This window comes from Pteropus vampyrus, unplaced genomic scaffold (assembly GCF_000151845.1).
Source record: "Pteropus vampyrus isolate Shadow unplaced genomic scaffold, Pvam_2.0 Scaffold14, whole genome shotgun sequence".
NCBI classification, from domain to species: domain Eukaryota; kingdom Metazoa; phylum Chordata; class Mammalia; order Chiroptera; family Pteropodidae; genus Pteropus; species Pteropus vampyrus.
In genome coordinates, this window is record NW_011888795.1 from 9,514,148 (window position 1) to 9,528,989 (window position 14,842).

The 14,842-nt window shown below is 48.5% G+C and overlaps 2 protein-coding genes across 5 annotated transcripts; one reads left to right on the top strand and one right to left on the bottom strand.

The window, feature by feature from the left end:
- Positions 1-183: 183 nt before the first annotated feature.
- Positions 184-8,225, top strand: THPO (thrombopoietin). 4 transcript variants are annotated; one of them, XM_011382225.2, is made up of 6 exons: positions 184-1,562; positions 2,902-3,076; positions 3,306-3,433; positions 3,726-3,812; positions 5,264-5,431; positions 5,666-8,225. In XM_011382225.2, the coding sequence occupies exons 2-6, from the start codon at positions 3,064-3,066 to the stop codon at positions 6,329-6,331; spliced, it is 1,062 nt and encodes a 353-aa protein (XP_011380527.1). In that variant the 5' UTR covers positions 184-1,562; positions 2,902-3,063; the 3' UTR covers positions 6,332-8,225. The 4 variants fall into 4 exon arrangements, with proteins under 4 accessions (XP_011380527.1, XP_011380536.1, XP_023381813.1 ...); XM_011382234.2 differs by having other exon boundaries at positions 5,678-8,225; XM_023526045.1 differs by lacking the exon at positions 184-1,562 and having other exon boundaries at positions 3,020-3,076; positions 5,666-5,746; positions 5,863-8,225.
- A 1,532-nt stretch (positions 8,226-9,757) lies between these two features.
- Positions 9,758-13,118, bottom strand: POLR2H (RNA polymerase II subunit H). The gene is made up of 5 exons (XM_011382244.2): positions 12,868-13,118; positions 11,832-11,915; positions 11,654-11,747; positions 11,035-11,118; positions 9,758-10,143 (listed from the first exon to the last, which is right to left on the bottom strand). Exons 1-5 carry the CDS (start codon positions 12,938-12,940, stop codon positions 10,026-10,028), a joined length of 453 nt encoding a protein of 150 aa, XP_011380546.1. The 5' UTR covers positions 12,941-13,118; the 3' UTR covers positions 9,758-10,025.
- Between the last annotated feature and the right edge of the window lie 1,724 nt (positions 13,119-14,842).

A 14,842-nucleotide genomic window follows, 5' to 3' on the forward strand; every position in this document is an offset into this window, starting at 1 on the left:
GAGGGGCAAAGGCTGGGCCAGAGGCCTGGGCCAACCACCCGGCTAAGATTCGGTTCCTGCCGAAGGATGAAGACTTGTCTTTAAGGATGACAACACACAAGAAAGGCCCACCAACTGATCTCCCCCTGACTCTGGGCCCCCCCCACCCCCGCCCACACCTCTCACACCCCTCACTCTCGCTGCCTAGCCAGTGTCCCTACCTCTTCTCTGAGATTTCTCCTCATTCTACTGTTCTCAGGACAGAAACTTAGCTATAAACAGTGTCTCCCTCCCTGCAGTAACCTGTCCTCAGGCCCATCCGGCCATCATGATCCCCAACCTGAAACGCTTTCTCTCCCACTTCCTTCACCTAGGGGACCCTCAGTCTCTCTACCCATCCCAACTTCCTCTGTCTTGGTTTCCTGGTCATAACTGCCTCTTTGTCCCTTCCCATCCACACACACCCACCATCCTCCCAACCATCCCAGCACCCTCCTTCCTAATCTTGGGAGGCATCTCATCTGGCTGAACTGGAGAATTCCGGGATCTAGGCCATACTCCTTAGCAGACAGCCCCATCCTGGGGAGAAGGAACAGGAGAGAGCTGGGGGAAGAACTGGGGGGGGGGGGGGATGGGAACAAGGTCAGGCCAGGAGGCCCCTGAGGACAGAGGCTGTGGGGAGACTGGGATTGAGGGGAAAGCAAAGGAACTAGAGCCAGGGCCAAAGGAAGAGGGGGGCCAGCAGGAGGTATTTGCGGGGGAGGTTCAGCAGCTGTCTTTCCTAAGACAGGGACACATGGGCCTGGTTATTCCTCTTGTCACATATAGAATGGTAGGAGATGAAAGTGGGAGAAAGAAGGGGCAAGCAAAGGAGGGCACAAACAGAGATAAGTGAGCTTAGCTGTCTGAGCCAATGGGCCCCAGCAGAGGAGCACCTGAGCCCAGCACACATACCACTCACCTTGCAGTCCTCTCAAACTGTCCAAACCCTTTCCCTATAGCACTGACCCCTAACACGGTCATTCTCCAATACAGGCAATACCCACATTCCCACTCAGAAAAGGGGTATAAGACATGACCTCCTAGGGGTTATAGGAGAGAAAAGCAAGAAGGCAAGAGCGCTACTGGACTTCAGCAACAGTTGTGGTATCCAGGGAAAAGAAATCTGGCCACAGGAGCTGAAAACAAAAATGTCCTGCTAGTTTTCTTCTAAAAAACCTGTTCCTCTCCCATCTCCTCTCCGGCCAGGTCCAGGTTTCCCATCTCCTAGGAAAAGACAGATCCCCCTATTCGAATCATCCCTGTGGTGTGTGTGGGTGGAGGAGCTAGGCTCCGCTAGTGGACCATGGTCCAGGCAGGGGCTCCAGGTCCAGCAAGGCTGGGAGGAGAAGGCGTCACTTCCGGGGGCCCTCGCCAGTGTCTGGTGGCTCCCTGCTCTCTGATTGGGCAGAAGTGGCCAGGGCAGGCGTGTGACCCCACTGCCGTGAAGGGGCTATGCCCCAACGCCACATGCCTTTCTACCCATCTGCTCCCCAGAGCGCTGCTTGCTCTTCATTCTGGGTCCTGGAGCCCTTCTACACCCGGTGAGTGGTAAGCAGGGTTTGGAGTTAACTGAGGGTAGGAAGGACAGAAAGAGGAATTGGGCTCTCAGCTGGGGGAGGGGCAGGCAAACTGGAACCTACAGGCACTGACCTTTGTCGAGAAGAGTATGGCCTTCCCAGAATGGGAGGAGCAGGACAGAGCAGAAGTAGGGGGTGGGGTGCTGGATTCTGAGGGACTGATCACAGACTTGGTGGAATACGGCATAGTCCTGGCTGGCCCTAAGGAAAAGGGACATGGGCTCAGGGAGAAAATAAGAAAGGAGATACATTAGGGCTTAGGGAACACAGCACCAAGATGGACATGGCCCCAATGCCCATTCTTACCCAGTCATGCCTAGTTCTGAATCCAGAGGCTGGGGAGGCTGGGTCAGGCAAGCCAGGGCACAAGGAGAGGGTAATGGGAGGAGGGCTCATGCATGTTGACAGACCTACAGGAAATCCCAATATTGAATCAGGTGCAGGACTCTTTGCACAACTTGTGAAAAAAGGAGGAAGCCATGTAGGGGGTCCTGTGAAGGAACCAGAAGGGGTCTGAAGAGGGGGCAGGGAAGGTGTGGGCTACCAGACAGATATGGTAGGTGTCTAAGGTGAGGTATGCCATGTAAGGTGGGCATTACCTCACTCAGCAGGTGCCCATTCCTGGACAACTTGCCTCAGGAAGGAAGTTCTCAGGACTGTTAGCATATCTCTTTGCCTTGGAAAACCCAGTATTTTAAAACTTGGAGTGCAAAGAAAAACTCTAAGAGGCTGTATGTGTGGGGGTAAATAGGGAAAGAATGAAAGGTTAACTTCTTCCACATCACTTTCTATTAATCTTTTAATCCCTGACCTCTAGTAATCCAGTTTTGTTTTGTTTTGTTTTTAATTTTTGCCTAATCCCACTCCTCAACCCCATTTCCCAAGCTACCTCTCAATACATTACACATGTTTGCTAGTTCCTCATCCTGGCCCTATGCATGTTTTTCCCTCTCTTCTCCAGGCTTGTGCCACAATACTTGCATTCTCTATCCCCAGCCCAGATTTTCCCCAACCAACCAATAAAGGTTGCTCAGAATTTGGGGCCAATTAAAATGTGTGTGTGTACATATCCTGTCCTGCTGCTCCTAGGCAGGGGACAGGGGCACCAAATCCATATGAAATTCACTGAGGAACCCTGACAGGAGACGTCATACGCTACAATCACAAGAAAACATGGGAGAAGTCAGAGCTTTAGCAGTTCTAGGCTGGTCAGCATCACAAGCCCTCCCAGCATCTATTCCCCCAGCCAGCCATTCTCTTCCTTGAAACTTGATTAAGTGTTCATTATTCCTGTTACTTGCAGGATAGACTCCAGACCCTCTTCCTTGGCCTACCTGTGCTGTACCCCACCCCACTCTGCCCAGAAGTACAAGAGCCCAAGCCCAAGCCGCCTCCATGGCCCCAGGAAGGATTCAGGGGAGAGGCCCCATACAGGGAGCCATTCCAACCACACAGCCTGGCCAGAATGGAGCTGACTGGTAAGAAGACACTTGAGGGCCAAATCAGAATTTAGTAGAGGGAGAAAGAGAAAGGAGATGTACTACAGTAAGGGAGGGCTGCGGGAACCCAGTTTCCCAGGAATGAGGCATCTGAGTGGCAGATTCCGTGGATTTCAGATCTGGGTCCTAAATAGGAATTCCTGGACCACCACTCAACAATGATTTCTTCCTTATCCATCCCTTTCGACCTCACCTCTCCTCATCTAAGAACTGCTCCTCGTGGTCGTGCTTCTCCTAAGTACAAGACTAACTTGGTCCAGCCCAGCTCCTCCTGCCTGTGACCCAAGACTCCTAAATAAACTGCTTCGTGATTCCCATGTCCTTCAGGGCAGACTGGTGAGAATCCCAAAGCACTCTTCCCTCTATCCATTTAACTAGTACAATATCCTCACTCACATCACTTCCTCTCGCTCCCTGATCCAATCACTATTTTTCCAATATTATCTTTGATAAGACCACTCCTGATCCCCACTCCTTGAGACGGATTATGATTTGCAATCAAGCCCTCCTTTAAAAGTTCTAGTCTGGATATATTCCTCATAGAAACCTATTCTGGTCTTTGGGCCACCATACCCCCTTCTGTTTCAGCTCCCTTCTCTCCCAGTCCCCTACTAATCTTTTTCAACAGAGCCAGTGCCCAGACGTTAACCCTTTGTCCTCACCTGTCCTGCTGCCTGCTGTGGATTTTAGCTTGGGAGAATGGAAAACCCAAACGGTAAGAAAGCCAGACCTTCCCTTGGTTTCTCTAAGTCCCGTCTTCATCAGTTTCCTACTGCTTCCCATGGATTCTTCAAAATTCCTGAGTTCCCTGAAAATATCTTACCTTCAGCATGGCCACCCTAACCCAATCTACATTGTACTATGATGATATCGTCTGGACAAGGTGATGGTTTGCAGTCCCAGTACACTAAGTAGATTCTAGAATCTACTGAACACCATGAAAAGCTAGTGAGAAGTTTCTTATGGGCCATGCCTTTGACTTATTCCCATTCGACCTTCTTAAGCTAGAATAAAGAAGACTGATCTGTCATCCAGATGACACAAAGCTGGGAACCACAGCAAATACAAAAGAATTAAGATTCAATTCACTGAAAGGCTAGGTTCAAAACATGGTGAAATTTTAACAGAAATACATAAAAAATTCTAATGTGTAAAGTAATTGAGTAAAGTCCTATTCCAGCTTTCAGGCCACGATGCCCTTGCTTCCCTCATATAAACCCCTAACATTAGAATTTACTATGGAAATGATCTGGGAGGGTTGTATTGACCCCAAACGTAGCATGTAACATTACCAAAGCAGCTATTTAAAATACTAGTGACTCTAGGCCACTTTAGATGTTTAGTACCCACATTGTGGAAATATTCCTATAAAACTATTCTGAATAGAGTACACTTAAAAATACTAGACTGAGTACTAGACATCCTCCTCCAGAAACATGCTAACTTATTCAGAGGGACCTATTAAGCACGTGTCCAGGAGGAAGCAGCCTGAACAGTGAGAGGTTAGAAACATGTTATGTGAGAAATGGCCTGATTAGCTTGGAGGAAGTGGCAGTCTTGTGGTATAGCATGAAGTGCTTTAGTCTGAGACTCAGGAAATCTACAGGGAGGGAGCACTCCTTGGTAAGTCAACTCTTCTACCTTCAGAATCCCTGGAATCCCTTTCTGCGCTCAGATCATCTAGGGAGACTGGGCTAGGGAAGAAGGGCAGTTCCTAGGAAGCCCTTGTAGTTCCAGCTCTGCCATTTATCAGTAAGCCCCTTCCCTTCATCTTTGTGCTCTTTATCATGGTTTCATCTCTACATCAAGTTAAAAGGAAATCATATGATCCTAAGATTTTGTAGCAGAAAAAGATTTGCAGAACCAAAAGGTAAAACTATAAAAGGGCAGATTTCAATATAATGTAAGAAAAAAAAAAAAAACAGCTTTTCTGACTGAAATTAAATGTAAGACCAGGCTGGGTTACCAGACACTGGAGTTATTCAAGCAGAGGCTGATGACCAATTGTCGGGAGACTGTGAGGGAATTCCTGTGCTGGGTGGGACCTTGGTCCTGTCCAGTTCTCAGCTCTTATGATTCATTCTGCTGGCTACTCCTACAGGCTCCCCACCCGCTATTAGCATGCCCTTTGAAGCAGTCCGCTTCTCTCTTCCATCTCTTTCCCAGGAGCAGACCAAGGCACAAGATGTTCTGGAAGCGACGACCCTTCTGCTAGAGGGAGTGATGGCAGCACGGGGACAACTGGGACCCTCTTGCCTCTCATCCCTACTGGGACAGCTTTCTGGACAGGTCCGCCTCCTCCTTGGGGCCCTGCAGGGTCTACTTGGAACCCAGGTAAGTCCCCAGTCAAGGGAACTATAGAAATTTTCCTTCCTTCCTGTCTCCTTAGAAGACTTGAGGGAAGAAAGACAAATTCTAGGAATCTTGAGGTAGAAGAGATGACCTATCAAGGAATGCTCCCTCCCAACTATAAAGCCTGGGTACTGGTACCCTATTTTCCCACATAGAGGAGGGAGGAATGATAATATGGCCCAGGTCTCTGGCCTCAGGCCCATCCTCTGCCCTCAGCTTCCTCCACAGGGCAGGACCACAGCTCACAGAGACCCCAATGCCATCTTCCTGAGCTTCCAACAACTGCTCCGAGGAAAGGTTCGTTTCCTGCTGCATGTAGTAGGGCCCACCATCTGTGCCAAGCGCTCCCTACTCACCACAGCTGTCCCAAGCAGTACCTTTCTATTCCTCACACTGAACAAGCTCCCAAACAGGACTTCTGGATTGTTGGAGACAAACTCCAGTGTGTCAGCCAGAGCTACTGGTTCTGGACTTCTGAAGAGGCTGCAGGGACTCAGAGCCAAAATTCCTGGTCTGCTGAACCAAACTTCCAGGTTCCTAGAGCAAATCCCTGGAGACCTGAACAGGACACACCGACCCTTGAATGGAACTCATGGACTCTTTCCTGGACCCTCACCCAGGGCCCTGGGAGCCTTGAATATTCCTCCAGGAACTTCAGACACAGGCTCCCTGCCACCCGACCTCCGGCCTGGATATTCTCCTCCCCTAACCCATCCACCCACTGGACAATATACACTCTTCTCTCCTCCACGCACCTTGCCCACCCCCACGGTCCAGCTTCAACTCCCACTTCCCGACCCTTCTGCTATTATGCCCAACATTACCAGTCCTCTTCTAATTGCAGCCCACCCTCACTTCCATAATCTGTCTCAGGAAGAGTAAGGTACTCAGGCACTGCCAACATCAGCACTGTCTCCCATATGTAATTCCCTTCCTTGGAGGAGAGGCCCTGGGAAACAACTGCAATTATACCAAGTTTCCTGCTTTCACCTGAAACCCAAAGCCCTGGCAAAAGTGGATACATAGGACAGAAAAAGGATCATTTTTCACTGTATAAAACATCAGAAGCTATTTTTTTAAGCTATCAATAATATTCACCAGAGCAACTCGTTATCTTTGGTCTATTTTCTGCACTTTATAACTCACAAATTCTCTGTATGCTCTTTTGCACATGATAAATCCTCAAAGGCTTGGACTGGCCTGGCCTCTGAACAGAAGGAGAAACAAATCTTGTATCAGAAAACAGAAAAACGAGCTTTGGTTTTCTACTCAGAACTAAGGTTAATCTCTTTACCTATTTACCATCATTTTCAGTGGTATTCTGTCTGTCCTTTCCTCAGGGGGTTCTTACTCTTGAGAAATGAACAAGAATTTGTCTCCCAGAAAGGCTGTGCCTACATAATAGATAAAACTGAGGCTGTATAAATAAAGAATGAATAAATGAGAGCACCCAAAACTAACTGAAAAGGAAGAGAAAGATGTTCTTCTCAGGAGGCAATACATCTGTCCCTCCCTAAGAAAAGAAAAAAACAAAAGCTAACAGGAAGCCTAGGAGAACTTCACACCTCAGGTAAGGCTGTGCAGACAGTTCAGTCAAGACAAGACAGGGATGTAACAGCTGAGCAAACAGCCAGAGCCTCAGTAGCTCCGCAGGAAGCTTCACCAGGCATGGGTTCCTGCCTCCCTCCTGTGGAGGTCAGGGGGAAGTGCAGGAAGTGGCTTGAGTCAGTCTCCTGGGGCTCACACAGCATGACAGATAAGTACAAGTCAAGTACAAGTTGAAGGCTCATTTCCCAATTCCCAGAAGTGAGTAGTATCGAAAAAGCGGCCTTGTGTTACCACCATTAAATTGTTATGGTATCTCCAGAAAAGAAGCCAGGCTTATAGGACTTTGCCAATAAATGCTGCAATGGTGCTTAGGGAAAGTTTTATATTGCCCCAAACAAAAACTCCACTGCAAAGGTCAACACTTACCTCCAGAAGCTCATGTAGGTTAAACTAATGGAAACTATTTCCTCTTCCCTCCCCACCAACTCCCCAGAGGAGAGGAAAGGCTACCATGTAGGTACAGGAGCCAGGAACCCAGAGTTCCAAACACTGCCACAAATACTCCATGATTACTAAAGGCATTCTAAAACAGAATGAAAGTCAGAGTGTGCCAGAAACCTTATATACATTAACTTTTTTAAGGCTCACACACTTTAAGGTAGGCATTATCATTTCTATTTTACAGATGAGGCTCAGAGAAGTCAGGCAAGTTCCCAATGGCTTTACAGCCTGTGAGCAGGAAAAGAAGAAATATCCTAGGCTGACTTAGTCTGGAGCCCATACTCTCCCCAGTGTGGTGCACTGTCCAGTATGTATATCATTCAGTGATTCTATTGATTGGGAAAGATTTCCAAGTCCTTAAGAAGTTAATACATCAACAATTAGAGTTCTGAGTTAAAAATCAAAGCTCTTGGTAAGAGTGACCAATTTAGACATCTCCAGGTGTCCCTCTCTCCATCATGGACTGAAGAGTTGCCATGGAGAAGGAATCAACAAATGCACAAAGCTCAAAAATGTTGTCCAAATCTCAGATGGTGTCAGTTCCTGCATGGGAAAGAATCAGTTCATACACACTACAAATTCCAGCATGCAGTCAAGGGAATGGTAAGTGGAAATTTTAACTTACTGAAATTCTAAAGTACATTAAATCTAATACTCATATGAAACACTTTATGGTACAAAAAGAGGTAGCACCCAAGACAAGATATGCCAAAGGGACAAAAGACAAAGAATTAGGGGTTCTCAGCACAGTTGGATGAGAGACGAAGATGGCAAACTGCAAGAAGTATATAGCCAGAAAGTTCCAGGCATCCAGTATTGGCATTTGACTTATTCCAGGGCAAATGTAAATAACCCATGGGCTTCTCTAATGTGAACTAATCTGCCCCTACTGAGGATCTAACCCATTTCCAAATTATTTGATTCCCTTTACACACAAAAATACAAAAAAAAAAAAAAAAAAAAAACTGTTATAACCAGATCATTTCTATCTCTGTTCAACCTCATACCAGTTTCTTCTGCCACCCCAGAGCAGCTAAGACATTCTGCTATACTACCCCACAAACTATTACTTGTAATTAGGTTCCCTAACTCTAACCTAAATTCATCCTTCTCCACACGCCCCCGCCCCGCCCCCCCGCCACCAAAAAAAAAATTTGACTCCATGCAAAGGTTCTGGATTCCAAAAAAAATTCATCCAAACCCCCATCGTATCTCCAATTTCCCTCTCCACCCTCCCCACCCCATACTAAGTCAAAAGAAACACCTTTTCCTACCCCCTGCAGGGGCCATTCATTTTCAACCCATTTCCCTAAATACTATTTCTAACACCTCACATAAAGACCTGAAAATGATGGGGAAAGGAGATACCCCAGGCATCTCAGTAGGGGACCAGCTCCCATAGCAAAATGGGAGATCAAAAGAGCCAGCTAGCTACTTAATACACACTCACAATCTTTCTGGATTGGTACCCCGAATTTCCCAGGGGAAATCAGAGCCCCATATACTTTCTCAGAGACCTCGAATGCTAGGCTGAAGAGCCATCTCCAATGCTGGAGTCCTTGTAAGCATCATCATTTCCTCAATTGTGTTCCTCCCCCACTTTTAAGTTAGTGACCGCAGTCAGACTGCTGCATTGTCCCAGGCACTGGCACTGGACTGCCAACCTCATTGGTATTGCTGCCCTGTCCACTTCACTAGTCTGTGAAGTTCAGTGTCACTGGTAAGAAACACCACTTACCCTCTTCCCTCTAGGTCACCACTAGAATGTAGAGCAGACAACTAGTTCCTCCACCTACTCCCATAACCATCAAATCTGCTCTTCTGTTCTCTTCATAGTTGTGTCACATGCATTTGTCTAAAAGCCTCTACCCAAAGCGTCCATAAAAATGATAAATATTTCCAGGCTGTGCAAGTGACTCATTCAAGTCAATGTGATCTGACTTCCTAAGAGACTGAAAGTGTTAGAAGGAAACAAGCAGGACTCCTTGCCAATTCAAAATTCTATGCCAAATGGGTGGTATCTTCCGGGCTTGGGGTGCCCTCAGGAGCCAAAAGCAGGACACTCCCTCTCCAGATAGAAAATCACAGTGGAGGATGTTGGGATAGTCGGCCAGGAGAATGAGAAACTCTGAACCCAGATACAAGAGGCTGGGATAGATCCTACATTGACATGTGATCATATGGCTGTGGGCCAGAAACATAACATACCACAGACAAATTGGAAAAAATGATTTTAAAGTAAACAGAAAAAAATATATATTTTAAGGGAAGAAAGTCTGAGAAAGTAAAGTTTAATTTAAAAAATCATATACACACAACAACTTCTTATTCCTTTTAAGCCCTCCCACTGGGTCTTTCACAGGCAAGTCAACTTCCCATTGAGTTCAGACACCATCTAAAGATGCACAGCACAATCAACACAAATCCAGCCCCTCTTAGACAGGTGAACAACAGCAATTGCTGCTCAGACTTGAATGAATGTCCATGACCTAAGTGACTAAGCAGCAAGATTGGCTTCCCAGGTGGTTCAGAAGGCCAGTTTCTTCATCAGCAGATAAACTCTGGAATCCACTTCAAATCCATGAAGGTTATTGGCATCACCCTGCAACCTCATGAGCAGGCCCCCATACGAGACGTAGGCAGAGCTGAAACAGAAGGTCCAGTCTCATGAGTCTGAGCTCTGGAGCAGATGCTACTCAGTGACTCTCCAGCACAGCCTAAGGAAAAGCGGCACCTTTCTAATGTTTTGTCATTGGGAACCAAATTCAGACAAACATGAATGCATAGATATATGCAAGGCAGCATGCTTTATATTAGCAAAGGTAGAAAATACTACATGCCCAAAATAAGGGAAATGGTTAAATCAATTAAGATATACCCATTTAAATAAAAAGCTTTAAAGTGACATGGGGAAATGTGTTTTATATAACATTAAACACAAAAGGAGCAGAAGAAAACGGTGTAATAAACCATGTGATCTCAAAGAAAAAAAGCACACAGAGGAAAAAACCTAAAATGTTCAAAAACTTTACGTAAAAGATTCCCTCTGGGTATGGAATTATAGGTGACTTTTTTTCCTTCTTCACATTACTTCTCTGCTTTTCAAATTTCTTACAAAGGGAACATATTGTTTTAATAAGATTTTAAAGAAAAGAAAAAAATAGCTGGGCAGGGAAACCAAAGAACTAGGGATTGGATTACAGAGTAGCAACACACACATACACATAAACAAAAACAAAAAAGCCTAGCAGTTTTATTACTTAATGCTGCATTTATATCCTGAGGAATCAACCTTCTTTTACACTGCACACAGCAAGACTACCAGTTTCTCATGTGGACCACCAGGCCCTGAGGCCCTGACAAAGGGCAAAGTAAGCAGCCTACATTTCAGACTGAAAACTGTTCCCAGAAGTTTCTGGGTCTCACCTAGGTCTGAGGCGCTTGGGGAGAGGGCTCCAACACAGGAGGCATGAGCATGGCCCAAATTCTCAGAAAAAGGTAGGAGGAAAGGGTTCTCACAAGATAAAGGAACTTACAGACGTGTTGCTGCTTCAGTAGAAGTTTCGTCTCCCTCAATCCTGTACACTTTCCCATACATTACATACTCAAATTGGTCAGCCCTGTGGAACAACAGTGGTAGTTATTCTTAAAAGCAGTTAATAATAAGAGGTCCTTTAAAAGTGGTAACTGGTAACTAAGTGCCAGTATTATAATAGACATTTTCCAAACTCAATGTCATTTAATTCTCACAGCAACCCTGTGACCTTGATATGACCATCTATCTTTTACTGATGAGGAAACTGAGGCTGAAAAAGGTTAAGATATTCAACAAATAAGTGGTAAGGCTGAGATCTGAACTCAGTGGGGCTCCAAACTCCCATCAACCAAACTCCCTCCCAAGATGCAAGGCCCACATAGCCAAGGTCACTCAGTGGCCATTTCCTCAGCCATCAAGAAGATACAACTCACAACCATGCAACCACTGCTCCAGATAAACACCTGGTTGTCTGAATTTTTAAATGCAGCAATTTCACTGAGGTTCCTCAAATTCTGCTGATAATCATTTATTCCTTGAATTAAATAAGGGTCTTTCATTGCCACTTGTCTACTTAGTCCTCAGGAATATTTCAAGTACTCTGTTCTCCACTCCCTCACCTGGAAGGTCTGTCATCTGTGGGGTTGTATTCGCCATCATCCAGGGTACCATCTTCATACAAGGTACTGGCTATGACCAACCGGAACTTGTCACCTGAAAATAATGGATATCTCTAAGGATGAAGAACAGACGAAACAGCAAAAAATCCTCCTGCTATTGTCTGTGTTCAATACTTACCCAAGTCTACAGGGTAAATCTGAATGTTTACATCTAAGATAAGGTCCATCTTGAAAGATTCGCTCTCACAATGCAGTCGAGACACTGGAGGAAAGGAGAGAAAGAGTGGCAGAGATAAATGCCTGGCTGGTGCCAACCCTGCAGACCCACTTTGGGGGATTGTATGCAATAGAACACTAAATCCAACTCGGCCTTCATCCACTGGCCTCTCATCTGCCCTCACAGAAGTGCAGGCTCAATCAGAACCAGATGTGCAAGAGAAAAAGGAGTGAAAAATATAGCAAGTAGACAGAATCCCCAGAAAAGAATCAAAAGTCCTCTGGCAACAATATCCTGCCTAGGTGATTAAGAAACAACCTGACTTTGGGCAAGTTATTCATTCATTCAAAGGTTTTGTCTTTCTGTGCCAGGCGCTGTGCTGAGGGGATTCAGGAAGTGTAAGAACTAATGTTGACTTGAAGCACATCTCAGTCTCCAGGCAAAGACAGAGAAACAATTATTGGTCAATGACAGAATAACTCTTTTTATTATTCCAAGCTGTCAACTCTTTTTATTATTCCAAGCTGTCAACTCTAACCCAGGGACGACTTCACAAAGAGCTAAAGATCCTAAGAGCAATACAAGCATAGAGGTTCTGGAGTGGGATTACTTGCTGTGCAGCCCTGGGTGGGTTACTTAACCTCTCGGAGCAAAATGGGTAAGCCACCACCTACCTCATGGAGACTCTTGAAAGGAATAAGAAGCGTGCAAGGTGCATATTGCAGCTCCTAGCGCAGAGTGGGTAGCGACTAGAAAGAAGCCCAGTTTACTAGCACCACGAGAAAAGGCCACCCAGACACCGAGCACGGTATTTGCGAACCCAGGGAGAGCCCAGAGTCTCCGTTTTATCATCCATAAAACGTTTCCTGAGGCAGGTCTCTACATCGAGACCTGCCGGTAAGGGCAGGCCACGAGAGCTGGGTGGACCTGGGGCCCAGGGGCGTGACTCCAAGCACGAGGTTAGCCCCTTACCCCAAACCGCCCCTGCACATCTTACCTCGGTCAAACTTCTTGCCCTCCGGGTCAATGTCTTTTACATCAAAAATATCCTCAAACAGGATGCCCGCCATGATGAAAGTGCCACGAGAGTAGCAGAGGGGCTGAATGCGCGACCACGACTAAGGGTACGCGCACCCCCTCGCGTGGAGAAGAGAGAAGAGAGGGAAAAGAAGCGCCTGAAGAGCAGCAGCAAGAGAATAGAATAACGCCTGCGCACGGACAAACAGTAAAGGGGCCACTTCCGTCGCCTCGCTCTCGGGGCTTTCTAACTTCCGCCCCGAACTATTGCATCCCAGAGACTTCAGTGTTGAGGGCGGGTCTCAGATCCAGATAACTCCGCCCTGGGCGGGGTCACGATAGGTCCCATCTCCAGCCGAGGTGGTGCGGTTCCTCGCTGTGTGCTACTGCGCCCTGTTCCGAGTCCCAGTCGGGAAGACTGGAAGGCATGGGAGCCTTGATCCTTGGCCCAGAAGAGCCCGGCCCTAGCCCTACCCTGCCTGTCCGCGTGCCCGCGCCGAGGGAGGGCGGAGCAGAACCCCGCCCCCAGAGCGCTGGCCCCGCAGGGCGCAGTACCCAGCCCCTCCAGCTGGCACCGAGGCCCCCTGGGCAGGCCGGGGCCGGCTTGGCCCTGCTGGATGTCACCCGAGCTGGGTCCTTGCAGTTTGGTAATTTGCCATGATGTCACTAAGGGAAAGAGGCAAGCCTGCAGTGTTCCCTCCCGGTACTGCAGCCTCCCCTCCACTGTCCTCTTCCCCTGAGCCCGGCTCTCTTCCCCCACACCGCCCCTTCAGCCTGGCATTGACCCCATCCCACTGCCCTCCTGAGCACTGCACCTTCAGTTTGATACTGCCTGTTCCTTCACCATTGCCCTCTCCCTCTAGACTCTGATCTCCTACGTGCCTCCTTATCCTGTCACTGTCCTCTCCCACGGATACTCTTCCCTTACACTGCCCATTCCTCTTGGGTGCTGGCTCCTTTCATACTGCCCCCTTCCTGGGTACTGCCCCCTCCTCCTGGGCACCACCTCTGCCTCCCACATGCCCCTTCATCCTGGTATTGCCTCCTCCCGCACACTGCCTGTTTTCTGAGCACTCCCCGACACTATCTCTGACACCCACACAGCCCATCCACCCTGTGCTCGCCCCACCCTCTGCTCTATCCTTCTCTGGACCGTAGAGACCGGTAGAGAACGCAGAGCCCCAAGAGGCCAGTCCCCCCAACGTGGCGAGACGTCAGGAGCTACTCGGGTTTCTCCTTGGGCCCTGCCAGGGAGAAACGACCTCTGTCCACCCACACCCGCCTCCCAGGAGTGGCCTGTCCAGTACCTAAACATTCCCTTCCCTTGGGCCTCACTCTTTCTCTCCTTACTTCCAACTCCAGCCCCCCGACACCCCGCACACCCCTCAGGCCAGGTTCCTCCAGGTACACCTCCCTGGGGGAGCCGCCGGAAATAAAGGAGGGAGGAGATGAAAGAGACCAAGGGTCTCAGCTCCTAGCATCACCCCCTTCCTGGGCTCAGTGTTCCCCTCCGAGTCCCATCCAGCTTTGCTTCACCCCCGACGGAGCTGCAGCGCATCTGAGCCGCTGGCCCCTCCGGAGAAGCAAGAGAGGGCGCCACTCCAGAGAGATATGGGGCCCGAAGAGTCTGATTTAGAAGGCTCTGAGTCCTATTGTGCCCCGACCTCTCACGTCCGGTCTTAGAGAGCCGCAGACCCTGCTCGGCCCCTCCACGCGCCAGCGGACCCGCCCCCTTCTCAGCCCCCGGCCTCGGCCGAAGTGACGCGAACTCCAGCGTTTCAAGCGCCCCCTACCGCCTCTCCGGAGCCTGGGAGGCGGCCCCAACGCAGACCCCGGCCGGGTTGGGCGGGCCGCTGTGGATGGGCCGGCGGGCGGAGCAGCGGGGAGGGCTCCGCCCTCGGCCCGCCCGCCGAGGACGGGACTCGAACCGTAGGCTCTCTGCACTCGGCCGCCGG

What these genes read in the sequence shown, in the direction of transcription:
- THPO (XM_011382225.2), top strand. An exon ending in ATGTCCTTCAGGGCAGACTG is followed by an intron (nt 3,434 to 3,725) that starts GTGAGAATCCCA and finishes CTTTTTCAACAG; the next exon opens with AGCCAGTGCCCAGACGTTAA. An exon ending in GAGAATGGAAAACCCAAACG is followed by an intron (nt 3,813 to 5,263) that starts GTAAGAAAGCCA and finishes TCTCTTTCCCAG; the next exon opens with GAGCAGACCAAGGCACAAGA.
- POLR2H (XM_011382244.2), bottom strand. Translation starts at nt 12,940, where the DNA reads ATGGCGGGCATCCTGTTTGAGGATATTTTTGATGTAAAAGACATTGAC. An exon ending in GATTTACCCTGTAGACTTGG is followed by an intron (nt 11,748 to 11,831) that starts GTAAGTATTGAA and finishes CATTATTTTCAG; the next exon opens with GTGACAAGTTCCGGTTGGTC. An exon ending in ACAGATGACAGACCTTCCAG is followed by an intron (nt 11,119 to 11,653) that starts GTGAGGGAGTGG and finishes GTTGTTCCACAG; the next exon opens with GGCTGACCAATTTGAGTATG.